The sequence below is a fragment of the Eschscholzia californica genome, unplaced genomic scaffold (genome assembly GCF_041429995.1).
Source record: "Eschscholzia californica isolate CP2 unplaced genomic scaffold, dmEscCali1.0.p SCAF_6, whole genome shotgun sequence".
In the NCBI taxonomy this organism is placed as follows: domain Eukaryota; kingdom Viridiplantae; phylum Streptophyta; class Magnoliopsida; order Ranunculales; family Papaveraceae; genus Eschscholzia; species Eschscholzia californica.
This window is the reverse complement of record NW_028238483.1, coordinates 34328130-34342778: the sequence shown is the minus strand read 5'-3', so window position 1 is coordinate 34342778 and position 14649 is coordinate 34328130. Positions and strand designations below refer to the sequence as shown.

At 35.3% G+C, this 14649-nt stretch overlaps 1 protein-coding gene across 1 annotated transcript; it reads right to left on the bottom strand.

Annotated features, from left to right (window-relative positions):
* Window positions 1-6695: 6695 nt before the first annotated feature.
* On the bottom strand, window positions 6696-14547 carry LOC147533960 (Nucleic acid-binding, OB-fold-like protein). The gene is made up of 14 exons (XM_086647411.1): window positions 14075-14547; window positions 13362-13965; window positions 13128-13266; window positions 12942-13062; window positions 12746-12844; window positions 12222-12521; window positions 12031-12138; window positions 10673-10744; window positions 10457-10543; window positions 10258-10329; window positions 10055-10144; window positions 8196-8303; window positions 7180-7248; window positions 6696-6928 (listed from the first exon to the last, which is right to left on the bottom strand). Exons 1-14 carry the CDS (start codon window positions 14324-14326, stop codon window positions 6854-6856), a joined length of 2196 nt encoding a protein of 731 aa, XP_086503537.1. The 5' UTR covers window positions 14327-14547; the 3' UTR covers window positions 6696-6853.
* Between the last annotated feature and the right edge of the window lie 102 nt (window positions 14548-14649).

The following is a 14649-nucleotide window of genomic DNA, read 5'->3' as shown; positions in this document are numbered from 1 at the left end:
CCTCCCCGCTAAAAGCGCCCCTCATTATAACCCATTTGGTTATAGGGCCCCCTCTACAAAAGAGCACCTCCTTCATCAATATTTGACCTAACGGCAAAGTTAACGCCGTTAGGTCAAACTTAACCCAAGACCAGAGATGTTGACCACGCCACATCATCATCTTCTCCGGTAGGTCGCCGGCCGGCCAAACTTCCGGCCGGCGACCTTCAAATTTTTTTTTTTTTTTTTAACTCTCTCTCTCTCTAGAGATCTAGAGAGAGAGAGAGAGCAGATCCAGATCTGCTCGCAGACCCATTAGAGGTCTGCGAACAGACCTTCAAAAGCTCTGTTCGCAGACCTCTAATGGGTCGGCGAACAGACCTTCAAAGGGTCTGTTCGCAGACCCTTTGGAGGTCTGCGAACAGATCCATTGAAGGTCTGTTCGCAGACCTTCAATGGCTGCACTCTCTCTCTCTAGATCTATAGAGAGAGAGAGTTAAAAAAAAAAAATTTTTTTTTGGAGAGAGAGAGAAAAGAGAGAGAATAAAAAAAAAATTTGAAGGTCGCCGGCCGGAAGTTTGGCCGGCCGGCGACCTACCGGAGAAGATGATGATGTGGCAGAGAGAGAAAATGAGATGGAGGAGAGAAAATGTGAGTGAAATACACCTTTAAAGGGGGTTTTTTTCACCCATTCAAAGAGGGGGGCCCTTTAACCAAGCTAAGTCAAAGGGTTTTTACTAAGTCAACGAAATCATGGGGAGGCCTTTTAACAAAAACGGGGAGGCCTTTTAAAATTTCCCTTTCATCTTTTACTTATTGCTTTTGCAGATTCCTAGGAATTTTTGTTTGAAACCCAAAAAGCAACAAGGATAAATAATTCTCAAAAAAAAAAAAAAACAAGGATAACCAATAATTTGTAGACTTTCTTTTCTGTCGGGTAAATTCTCATAATTGAAAACTTATTAACAATTGTCATAAGAAAAAGACTTTACATTCTCTCTGTTGCATAAAATATCATTAAAAATAAAGGTCGTTTTAAAAGGGTAAGAGCGGTGCGACGACACCAGACCTCTTCAATGTGTTTCAGCACTGAGGCCCACTGAAATACATATGTCAAATAAAAAAGAACAAAAACAAATACGACAACAAACTCACCTCCGTTGGTTTTATGTTATGCAAATTCAATTTTTTTTTTTTTTTGGAAGTCGACTACGATCTACGTATGTCGTTACATTTGGCACTTGATACATCATAGATGTGATAAGCTCGATAACCGCCCACTCAAACACTAACAGAACCGGGCCTATAGCCCAACAAGACATGGCCTAAAGCCCAACAACATTATTTACACCCTAATAACCCCTATTCAAATAACAAAGATTCCACCTTCTCTGGGATTCGAACCGGGCCTATAGCCCAACAAGACATGGCCTAAAGCCCAACAACATTATTTACACCCTAATAACCCCTATTCAAATAACAAAGATTCCACCTTCTCTGGGATTCGAACCTGGGACCTCCAGGGACTTCTGGAGTTTATGTCAACACCTTGGAACCACTTGGGCTACCAACTGTTGACATGCAAATTCAAATTGGAATTGTAAACTCATTTACAAATGTTAGGTCGAAATAAAAACAAATTATGATTGGACCACCCAACTTTTTCTTTTTTGGTCATCTTTTGTTTCAAAAGTTCATTTAGTGAAATACCATTTGAATCCACTGTTTTTTTGTTGAAATGAAATCCTATTTCCACTTACTTCAATTTTTTTTGATATGGTATAGGCATATTATGTTGTTCTACAAAAAAAACTTTCTAGTTTTTAACTTGTTTGAGGTTCTATCTAAGAAAAATTAAAAAACCCTAACATGGCCATGTTTTCCGCCGTTACAAACTTTCATTGCTTGAGCCATGTTGTCTCTCCACATATATTACTTCTTAATTAACCTCCATGGATCTTTTATTTTTTTAAAAGTACGAACATAATAATTTTCAACTTGAGAAAATTGGCAGGAAAATAGATGCATTTTCGACATTCTTGTTAAATTGTCTGCGACATCATGACCACTTAAATTCGTTAATTTGAAATATAAATTCTCTTATACTTTACCAATAGAAGGCCTTAAATTCTGCACGGGGGCATCCAATCAAATTCTTGGGATACCACTGTTCTTTATATCTTTAGATTTTGTTTGAATTAGTTTGTATTTGAACCTCAGAAAGGATGAATCTACGCCTATTTATTTTAATTAATGTTCGTTTTCTTCATTATGGTCAACATAGGAAATTAGAACAAGTACATAAATGTGATTAATTTGCGTTACATATCTTAACTGAAACAGACGCATATGTCATGACATTTAAAGGAAGATCAAGTTAGTCACGTTGTTTCGGAAATACATCTTTTTTATTTTATATTTGAGAGATCGACTTATTCTTGTCGCTCAAATCGCGTTTGAAATCCAACTAGAGAGTACGTAGTTTGTAATCCTAAATGATTTCCATACATATTAATGAATTCTAGTAGTTACAGACAGTGGAGTCCTCTTGATACAGTCACGAGTCATGATTAAGAATAAGTTTTGATGTTATGTGTTGCTATTGAGTCAAGACAACTATTTTTTTTCAGAGAATGGATGGTAGCGGTAAGACATAAATATCCAATTTTCACACTTTAGTAAATGTTTTGATCAACGTTTTAAATCAGTTAGTAGGAAAATTTGATTCGACCTCGTAATAAATTCTTTATAATGGATAGCATCTGCTTTAATTACTAAGACACGACACTTTTTTTTTATGAGAGAATGGATGGTAGCGGAAAAATTGATTCTACCTTGTAATAAATTCTTTATAATAGATAGTATCTGCTTTAACTTTTGAGACAAGACAACTTTTTTTTTTATCCGAGAATGGATGGTAGAGGTAAGAAATAAGTATCCAATTTTTACACTTTAGTATATGTTTTGATCAACGTTTTAAATTAGTCAGTAGGAAAATTTGATTCTACCTCGTAATAAATTCTTTATAATGGATAGTGTAATATTCTATAAATAAAATTTAGTAGTTAAATATTCACTATACTCAAGTCATATGTTGATACATTATAAATCATTTAACGCTGCACAATATAAAAAATTAGGCAAACTACTACTATCTTTGATGGTTGCATGAATGTTATCTCTATCTGCTCCATAGGCCTTTCTATGCTTATAGACGGTAAAAATTAGGCAAACTAGTACAAAAGATTTTTGACAAATTTCTTGACTCGATGAGTCAAACGGTAAAAGAACGGTCCTAATCAAAGTCAAATTTTAAAAAAAACTTTGTCTTTTAGTGATAATGATGCATATAGACAGTAAAACTATTATTTTCTTCACAAGACAAATTGCTTTGTAATAATTCCTGTATCCATGTGATTCTGTTTAGTATTCCCTTAAATTTGTTTCCAAGTATTTTGCTAAAAAATGTGAATATGCCCATGTATTTAATGGTGAAATCTCCATGTTTATATATTCTTAATAGAGGATTCCCTATCATTATTCCTTAAGATTAAGTTTCCTCTAGGAGAATATGTTATTAATTTCGAATGGTATTGTTTAAATCATCCTCGTGGACTTTCCGGTAAAGAAAGTGAATTTTCCATGTATGCACTTGTGAAACCCTCATTTTATTCTTTAGAAATTAATGAAGAAATCCCTATTTTATTCTCTAAGATTAAGTTTCCTCAATAAGAAAATCTGTTTTTAGTTTTTACCTTATCCTCTAGTCCAGCTCTCTTAGGGTTTTCTCAGTCCATCATTATAAATACAAGGACTAGAAGTCTTCACTAGAATACAATTTAGCTTTCTTTAACTCCACCCCCTTTCTCTATTATCCTTCTCGATTCCTTGCCCCCTCTTATGTTATCAGTCTTTGTTTTGGCAATTCTTATGTTTTTTGTAAGATAATCCTTTTCTTTGTTTCTTATGTGGGGGACTATGTTTTTTTTGAAAAAAAAGTTTAGGAAAATCTTGTTTCGTTTATATAGACTGTCAAAGATTTTATTTAATGAGAATGATAATATTTTGTTTAAAGAATTTTGTCAATCGAATCAACGATTTACCATAGTGTTTGTTGGGGTTGTTTATTTCGTTCAGTTATAATAGATGAAGACGACGAGGAAACAAAAAATGATGAGAACGATAAACAACTAGTACCAATTGGGGTTGTGGTTGTAGAGGTGCTGGTGGTTTCGATGATGAAGGGGGTGTGATGGTGAAGACTTGTGCAACGATAAACAACGAGAGAAAGCACTTGTGGTGAATGTGGCATTGGTGGTGTTGGTGGTTTTGACCTGAATGAAGAAGGTTTTGACCTGAATGAAGAAGGCTTTGAGAGTGGTGAAGATGGTTTTAATGTTGAAGACAGAGGTGATTCAAGTTGTTGTCCGTTTCACAACCTTTGAAAGACAAAAGACAGGATACCAGTAATATTTGTAAAGAAATTTTTTTATAGTGTCAATGAAAGACACGATACTGATTATATTTGTAAAGTTCGTATCAGAATTGTAAATTCATCTATAATTGCTTAGACAAAATACCAATGAATTTTGATTGAACCATCCAGGTTTTTTTTGTTGTACGTCATGTATTGTTTCAAGATTCATTGAGTGGAATCCTATTTCCACTTTACTCTAATTCTATTTTGACATGATATAGACTTATCGGCATTTTTATACAAACAAACTTCGGACATGATGTACTTTTGGCATTCTTGTTTAAATCATCCTCAAGATCATGACCATTTGGTTTCGTTAACTTGCTGTTATAGTTTGAATCTTATCTAGTTTTTCGGAACTGTTTTCTCATTTACTCCACGCCACACACACGATTTCTCAGACCGACTAGTACTCAATCAAATCTTTTAATCTTGTTTGAACTGGTTTCTTATTGAACCTTTACAGAGGAGGAATTAATGTTAGTTTTCTTGAACATTAATCACTTGTACCAATTTCAAGTACTACAATAGAATAAAAGAAGATCGAGTTAGAAACTGGAGAACGTAAAGGTGATTAATTTGTCTTCCGTATATATGATTTAAAAATTAACGGAAAGAGACGCACATGTGTCGTGACATTTGAAGGAAGATTAAGTTAGTCACGTTGCTTTCAGAAATACGTTATTCGTTTGATATTTGAGAGGTCACCTCATTCATGTAGCTGAAAACACGTCCGAAGCCAAACTAGAAAGTATACGTCATTCTAAACAAAGATGTCCATACATATTAATATAGCTCTTTCCATGTTCACGATATCGAATAGAATCATAGATCCTCAGTTTATACTTTAAGGTGTTGTTTGATGGCATAGTGTAAATGTATTTTTATCAGTACTTGAAGTTCTCTTACTTTTAAAGAGTTAAAATATACAAAAAGAATCAAGCTGGCAAGATACAAAAAGGATCAAAGATTACGGTTTTTAGTTGGAATATTTAGTATTTGGATCAAGAGTTTGTCCGTTATAGAGTTTGTCACAGACTAACCGTTGACCCAGTTGACTAGAGACGATTGTTAACAACCATTAATTTGTGACCTAAATGTTGCCGGTACTTTACGTTGACCGACCCTAACATTAAATATCTCAAAGTAACTTGTAATGCCAAAATAAAAACATATTAATCAATATAGCAAAACTAAAACGTAAGTCAAAAACATAAATATTCCTTGAATTCAATATGTCGATCATATCTGGAACATGTTTTATTCTGCACTTAATACGCGTCGTCAAAACGTTGTGTCTTTCCGATGCGAAAATCATTGTACCAGTGCCTCAAAATATGAATTTTTTCCCTACAAATTCTCTAGATCACTGTCTTTTTCTTCTCACGACACTCATCTTTCTTATCGTAGAACACTCTATACTTTTCAAAATATTTTTCACAAATATCACATGAACTTAATCTTCTTCCGGAGTGTTTGATACAGTTTCCCTCTAGGAATCTCATCAGGCGAGTTCTTACGACTATTTCCTTGACACATTGAAGGGGTCTATGATAAGCAGTAGATTCATTGGAGTGACTGTTGCTAACATCCTGAAACCCACACATCTTTCACTAATTTCTTGTAAGACGCCCATGTTAACAATGATTAAAAGGTAAACTTAGCGTTAGGGTCAATGAAAAAGTACCGACATTAACATTTGAGTCACAAACTAACGGTTGTTAACTACCATCTCTAGTCAACTGGGTCAACGGTTAGTCTGTGACCCAGAACTCTATAACGGTCAAACTCTTGACCCAAATACTAGTGTCGCTACTTTTCTTTGACCCTAACGCTAAAGATTTTTGTTTCTCTCCTATGAATTTTGTTCAGTTAACCTTCATAAATCATGAAAGAGAGGAAGAAGAAGAAAGGAGAGAGAGAGAGAGGAGGAGAAAGATGAAGATGACTTGGTGGTGGTTACGGTAGCCAGAAGTTGTGGTAGTTAGAGGTTTTAAGGTTGAGGGGGGATAAGGATGAAGATGAAGATTATGGAGAATATACAACTTTATAAAATTTTGGGCCAAAAAATAAATATATCCTTCAAGTCGAAGGCGAACAACAAATGACTCCACTCTAAAAATCACTCCACTCTAAAAACCCTACTCTTTATCGAAATTCAAGAATTATTGCACAACAGAAGCTACCATCGATTACAGAAGAATGTAATTTTACGAAGTTCTAGTGTGAGACCAAAGATAGCGCAAATTATCATCTAAAGAAAAGAAAGTAGGTTAATCTCCTTTAATGCATAACTCAATGAAGAAATAAAAATGATACACACTGCCTCCTACTACCTTTTTCAATAAAATTATAAAACAAGGAACTCAGAGTTACGAATGAAAATAACAGAACTGATTACTCCACTTTATTTGTACATGTTAAAATAACAGCTTTCATCTCTTCTTTGCCCAGAGAGGATTGCACCATCACCTAAACAAACCCAAAATACCACCTCGTGTTAGTTTCGTAAGGAACTTGATTCAAATCTTTTTCTTCTCGGTTTCTCCTTTCCCGTTAAATTAACAAATTTTAGGTGATGGTTTAAGCAAGGAAATAATATAAGTGACTGAAAATACAAAAAACACAACCTACGCAACTAGTTTACGAGTATGTCTAAGTGTGGTTTAATGGGAAGAATTGAACTATGAAGTTTTTGTTAATGGATTCAAACATTTTTTTACCTCCTGTACTTTGTTTCCAGAACGAGCGAGTAACTTGTACTGGTTTTGAAACATGGATGCCATATAAACCTGGTTTCAGAAAAAGGTATTTGTATTAGGATCAGAAACATAAGCTTACGACGGTTGAAAATTAAAAGGTTAAGGGAGTAGAGCAAAAACAATACAAAGTTACAAACATATGTGAAAGAATTTTTTTTTTTTTTTACCGATGGTACTTCATAGTGATAAACTGATACAATAGCCTTCTTACTAACATATTTGTGTATACTCGTAAATTCTTGCATGGCTCGAAGTGGTAAAACACTTTCATAGACCTAACGATGTAGCAGATGGCTCTAGAGTCTAGATTTGTGAGCCTATAAGGGCTGTCTCATTCATATTGATAATTAGCAACCAACATAAAATAGTATTTTTTTGTTAAAAATAATAGTTTCAATTATATTTTGCACTAAATATAGTTTCAATGTATTAAAAGGTATTTAATTTCCTAAGCTTACAAATTAAAAGAAATTAGGAAAATAGAGTTCTAAGCAATGGCCTAGCCACCGCCTAGATGAATAAACATCTTGGTTGCCCTTATCTTCTTATATATTTTTGTTCGCTTTTTATTTGCTTTTGATAATTAGTATTAGGAAGCTAAGGTTTCAACAGCCACCACGACAATTTTATTCCCGGAGAGGGGAGATCGAAAATCTACAGTTTTATCTTGTAATGGAGCGACCAAGATAGAGTTTTGATTTTATCAAAGTAGAAGTACTTCCTTATTAAATGATATTTAGTGTCCTAAATTCAAGAGTTCAAACAAATAGGAAACTAGAGTTCTAAGCATCCTAAATTTAAGAGTTCTAAACAAATAGGTAATTTGAATTAGTCGACCATTTAAGTGTTCTATCACCAGTTTCAGAACTCTATATTGATACAACAGCAGGAATATCTTTTCTAAGTTTCATAATGTCGTTGAAGAAACACTAAACATTTAGACGGCATCCTAACACATACCATTAAGCTTCGCATACCTGAAAAGTTGGAGCTAAACCAGGGCTTAGGAAAAACCGGCCTTTAGAAACTGATTGAACTCCTTTTATCTGCTTTAGTTCATTAACAAGCGATTCCACTTCAGGCCACTGCCAAATTCACTTAACGGATCAGAATTAAAAAGCGAAAGCAGCAACTAAGTATAGGATACAATAATTTATTGGAGATACTTAATTTTATATACCTTGTCCGCTAAATACAGTAGCAATTGCAAATACAAACCAAATTAGTTTCTTATACTGGAAATATTGCTAATACACACACACACACCGAGATTATATATATATATATGAGGGTGGCTTTCCAATTTATTTTCGGATATAGACAGCCATCCGATATTCATCAAGAAATCTTGACGTAAAGTTCAATGCAAAACCAACCAGTTTCTTAGCCTCTCACTTTATCCTTAAGGTTCAATGCAACGCGAGGAGTCATTCAAAGTGTCGCATTTCTTCCTAAGAAAGTAAGAAGTTTCAATATATCCTGATGTATGCCACAAAACTTGTACGAGGCATTTGATCAATGGGAGGCAGCACGTACTTCAAAGAAAGGGAAGCAGGTGCGGAGCTTAATACCTCATGCCATGATATGGCAATATAGAAGGAGATGAATAGTGCCATATTCGAAGGCAAAGCAGTGAGGACAGAAGAAACTATAGAAGTAGTCCAATCATCCCTATACAGTTGGAGGAGGGGAGATAAATGGGTGGGCTATAAGTCAAATCTTACTTGGATTTCACTGTATTTGGGAAGCTATCGTATCAACAGGGTAATTTTGTTTTGAAGGCCTTGCAGCTTCCTAATAGGCTTATTCGCACCCTCGCCGAAGCTATTTTCAGCCTTACAGAATTGTACAGTGATACTTTCCCTTTTCAACAAAATGGTTCAAAACAACAAAGCTAATTGACTATCATACAATAAATAATTTTATAGTTAAACTTAATATTAATTTATATGGTGGAAGATTTTTCAAGAACTAAGGTACAATCACAAAACTATGGTACTGACTAAGCTATAAAATCAGGGACTAGTCGAACCTAGGCACTTAAAAAGCTCTCCACTTGAACAAAATTGGTTCAAGGATGGGCATAAGCTACACTTCTTGTCAAATATGTATTACCACTAAGCCATCAAACTCGAACACAGCTTGGAATCAGCTTGGCCCGAGCCCGAGCCCGAGCCCGAGCGAAGGCTAGTGACTCGGCCGATTCTCCTTGTTCTAAAAAATTGTGCATAAAAACTGAGCAATAAAGCTGTTGAAGTGCAGCACAGCAGCAGCTCCAGGGTTAACAAGTGCATTGGTCAATAGGTTGACAAGGCAAAAGTTTTCAGTTTCCCATGGGATTGTTAACTCGACAATACATGAGTGTCTTAGAGTATGCCACCATGCTTCCATACTGCTCACTGACAATAGACTTCATATTTGTGGGCGCACTATTAGGGTTTCAAGAAAAGCATTGTTAAAACAGAATTGTCAGTTTTTGTGACTGTATCCAAGCACTTTCTTTTAACGAATGTCGTTGTTACGCTACTACTATAACAATCACTTTATCTGTTATAACTTATAATCATTTTCTGACTTTAGATAACTACAATTTATAAAAAAAATTATTGTTTGTAGTGCTCATTTTTATACGATTCGATAGTCTATCGCTTAGACTCCTCTAAATTGATTATTTCAAATTTTGGTTTCATATAAGCAAACAACAAACACAACCTTAGCCTCAAAAAAGTCCTACCATCAATTGAATAGTAACTCAAATGATTATTTCTAAAGCAAGCGTCGCAACAAAATGAAAAGGTAATCCAAATATGCATGCTGAGAGGGTGCAGAGAAGAACCTCGTCATCTGCTTCTGCAGCTTGAATTTTCTGATTTGAAGAGTTCTGGTCACCAACTACAAACTCCAATGCCTCTATCAGTGGATCTGGCTGCAATAAAACAAAATAAGTTATAAGCAATTAGTTATTACAGAAGTTTCCAGATGGCTTACTACTATACAGAAACAGGTTAAATGAGAAAGGTAGTTTCAGAGATAAAGTACCGTTATTTCTTTTAATGACAATGAGATTCGCTCAAGTGCAAAATCTAATTGGTGAACTTTTGCCTCAACAATCTGAAAGAGAAGATATTGTTGATATCATAGTTCCCCACGAGAAAGTAAAATCAGAGAGGCGGAAAATGAGCATTTTGGAGTTGATGTCGCCTGCAAGAACATAATTCTATGCATTTAGACAATATACCTGACCAATTTTGAAAACTGATGAGGGGTCCAATGTCGCGTCCCATGACACTTCTGATTGGTGAATCAGTGCAGGCACTCCTTCAACCTTCATCAATTTATGTACGAGAATGAGTTGATCAATAAAGCTTACGTAAGTCATAAGTCTTACTTGCACATGGACAACATTCTATCCCACGTAACTTCATACGAATACAATCCAGATCCTCTCACTTACCTCAACAAATATTCCAAAATATGTGATTTTTTTAATGCAACATTTCACCACATCTCCAACACTAAGTCTAGCCTGCACAGAGATAAACATGAAAAGTTATAAGCCAGATGACCATAAAATCTGTTCCATTACCGACTAGCAAACAAATAGAAGTCAAACGGAAAGATGTAATAGAAGTAACAAAAGATCAATAATACAGTTTTTTTTAACTGAGGACTACAAAGTCATAGTTAAATTTATGTGTTCAACATATAGAGGGACATTAAAGACTATAAGCTCATTTGGTGCGTTCAGAAAATGCCGTTTATTTCCAACTCTAAGGAGATTAAGCCACCGAATTGAAGGCTATGCAGTTGAACTAGGAATCAGCAGCCCATCCAGGGAGAACTACATGTCAATTACACGAATTTGGGTATTGGCCGATCACTACACAAGTTAATCAGCCCAACGATCAGTTATTTATTGTTCCTCTACTCATAGGCTTAATGTCTTAGTCTGCAGGTTTCATTTGTAAAGTTCCATTCAGGCACTTCCTATGGCAGGGGTGAGAGGGTGGATTCTGATATAAGCACATCTAAGGGAGCTCCAACAATATAATCTTTGGAATAATTAGACAGACAAACTGAATAACTCTTCAAGAATATTAACTAGTACTAAAATAGACATGAATTACTACTTCAAGATAACTCCAGTGTTGCTGAAAACCAAAAATAAGAAAACAACTGTAACTTCAAACTCTTAGGAGCTCTCATATAGAAGATCCCTCACTAAGACTTCAAAACATACTAAAAGTCTAAAACTAGTAAGACTTGCGGAAATATACATAACAACTTTGGACCTCGTTTTAGATATAAAAGATCAAAATTAACAAGCTACGCAAAGAGGAAAAATTGTAAAATAAATTGAAATATTCCTGTTAAAGAATAATGAAATTCCGTTCTAGAAAGTAAACATTATACTCCGTAGAAATAAACTTTCTTGTTCTTACCTAGTAGCTAAAGTAAGCAACACATGGGAAGTAAAGAAATAATTTAAATGGGCGTATATAAATAAAGAAGCCTAAAATGAAGGAGTAATGTGATCGGGCTTGACTTTTTACTGACCGTAGCATGGTATTGGCTTATTTATATCAGGAGATGAGCCCCAAGTTCCATATTTAAGAAGAAAAAAAGAGGCAGCTCTGGTCTATTTCTGAAATAATTCAATAAACCATGTACCCTTCTTACTAAGTCTGTGGTATATTGCACGAATACTCGAGGATCAAAACAGCGAATTTTCAGTAACATAAGGTAATGGTAGTAAAGGGTATCCCTAGAGAGTTCCTAGTGTCAAAGTAACATAAGCAAATGCATAGTTACCATTATACTTCTCTTTTTCTCGACCGATTCTTCTTTTTCCCTAGGCCTTCTGGAGAACATCAGCCTTCTAGAGTTTTTATCAGCAAACACCACATTCACTTTTATTCTCTGCACAGTCAGAAAGCTCGCAATGTGACAAAATCTTAAATCAAAAAAATATGCTTTTGGAAATTAACTCGAGGTACGCAAACCTGACCAACAAAGGATGACAAGAATTTGATCTTCTCTTGGTCATATATCTGAAGAAGATCCTCTAGTCTGGCATCTTGTGACAATTCACCTTCCAACTTCCTATATATTGCTGGATTTGGATTTCCATCAAGCACAACATTCTTGTTTTGGACTTCGTAACCCCCAATAATGCTTAAATTTTGCCTGTATAAGGCTGGGTCTAAGCCTTTCTTTCTCAACCACGACTCAAAAGCTAAGAATTTCCATTTTGTTCCAAGATTGCGGTATGGCAAGAACCCTATTAAAGATCCAAAAGATGCCTGAATAAGATAAAGAAAATAGCAGCAATTCAGTATAGTGAGAAGAGATCCGGGTGAACATTGTACAGTAAAAGCTCCATACACGTCCATCTAATTTTCAAAACGGTATAGTGAAAAAGAGTACAATAATTAACTTTGCGTAGTGAATAAGGAAAATGAAGAGAGACTAAAGAAGAAAAAATGGATTATTTTAAGTAATTCATCTATACAAAAGGGTTACATACAACAAACCCTCTGGTGCTGCAACTAATCAGCTCCACTTCTTCCCTTTCTTCACTTTTAAGCAGATCTTCTGCCCTTGTCCAATCCACATCTTCGCGCTCCTAGTAGAGTTACAATATACTATGATTTTAAGTTAATTGTATTAGATAAGGAATCCATTACGAGCATGTCCAGAGGAACAAAGTAAAGGTTGGTCACCTTCAGAGGTTCTGCAGCTATGAATTGCCCAATTTCAGCATTCTCATCGTGGATACTAACAGCCACGTGGGTCTTCTCGTCCTTGAAAGGAACAGAACTTTGCTTCATAGATTGATTTAACCTACAACCCAACTACTTAAGGAGACGTCGATGAGCAAATTAAACGAAGTACAAACCAAAGAATACCTTTGAGGTTTCCCAAGCAAAGCCGCTTCATTAGAGAATTCACTGCTAGTGTTGACTGAGCTGGTATCAGAAGGTTGTAGATTTAATCCAGCATCATTCGAATGAACTTCCGGATCACTTCTCTCAAGTGGCTGAAATCCTTGAAGAAACAAGAGCTGTATTAGTTGAACAAGAGATTATAACAAATTCTATTTTTATTCCAATTCTGAGACCAATAAAGATATGAACAAATACCTATTTTTGATTCATCTTCTACTTCAGATACCATTGAAAATGAATCATAACTAGGTTTCTGAAGTATACTTTCATAATTGTTCTCTTGAATATCTTCCACCGATATTGCTTCACCAATACCCAACCCAACAGAATCCCTCTTCTCTTGATCTTGATTAGTATCATCACTTGAAACCACAGCTTCAGGCTTCCTTAATAATTTAATATCACTCTTTGTTTTAGTTTTCTCCTTGCTCATTTTCAACACCAAATTGGGTTTAATTTGCATTGAAAATTTCTGAATATCGACATCATCTTGCTGAAAACTTGAAGGCTTTCTTAGTGCCACATTAAGGATGCTACTAACTTTGGGCTTAGTACTACTACTACTACTACTATCAACTACTTTTCTAACTTTAGGGTTCAAACTGTTCTCTGATTTTTCAAATTTAATTCCTTTTTTTGGGACTGGACGGACCAAATTCAAGGAATTTAATTTCTCGATCCCATTATCATCACCAAATGGCACACTAACTATTTCCTTATCTGAAACTCCTTTTTTCTTACTAAATGATTTCTCAATCTCAAGATAAGATACATCTGGGTTCGATTTACGTCCAATTACCTGAACAAATACAAAATCATAGTACAATTCACAGCAAAAAAGAACTTCAAATTAAAACAAATACATTGAAAAAAGAGAGAATTGAAGAAATGGGGAGGTGTAAAAGTACCTTGGCTAGGGTTAGATTGGGGTCTTCACCGATCATGCGACCAAACTTGAGCTCCATTTGGTCCCATTCATCGAATTTGGGTTCATCCCCATTTTTGGAATTGGAGGCGAAGATAATAAAATTTAGTTTTGAAGAAGAAGAAGAAGAAGAAGAAGAAGAAGAAGAAAGGGTGTTGGTTGTTTTTAAAGTTGTTGTTGTTCTTGTTGTTGTTCTGAAAGGGAGAAGGAAACGAGAAGTGGTGAGACAGTCCATGTTTGAAGCTTCTTATTAAGTTGTAAAAACAGAGACGGAAGAAGATAACATTTGAGTTTCAAGAGAGGGAAGATGAAGGAGATAAACGTCGACTAGTTTAAAACCCTCATTTAGGGGAAAGTCTGCTAAAGTTATGAAAAAGATAAAATACAAATGAGAGAGTGGCTACGGATACACCTACCAGGTTACCATGCTGTAGCCAAAGACCCTCACTTGAGTATAGGGGTGGGAATCGGTCCGGGTCGGGTTCATGTCATTCATTGGGTCGGGCCAGCCGGGTGTTGAAACTGTATGTTCGTTCGGGCTTTCGAGTTTAATCGGAC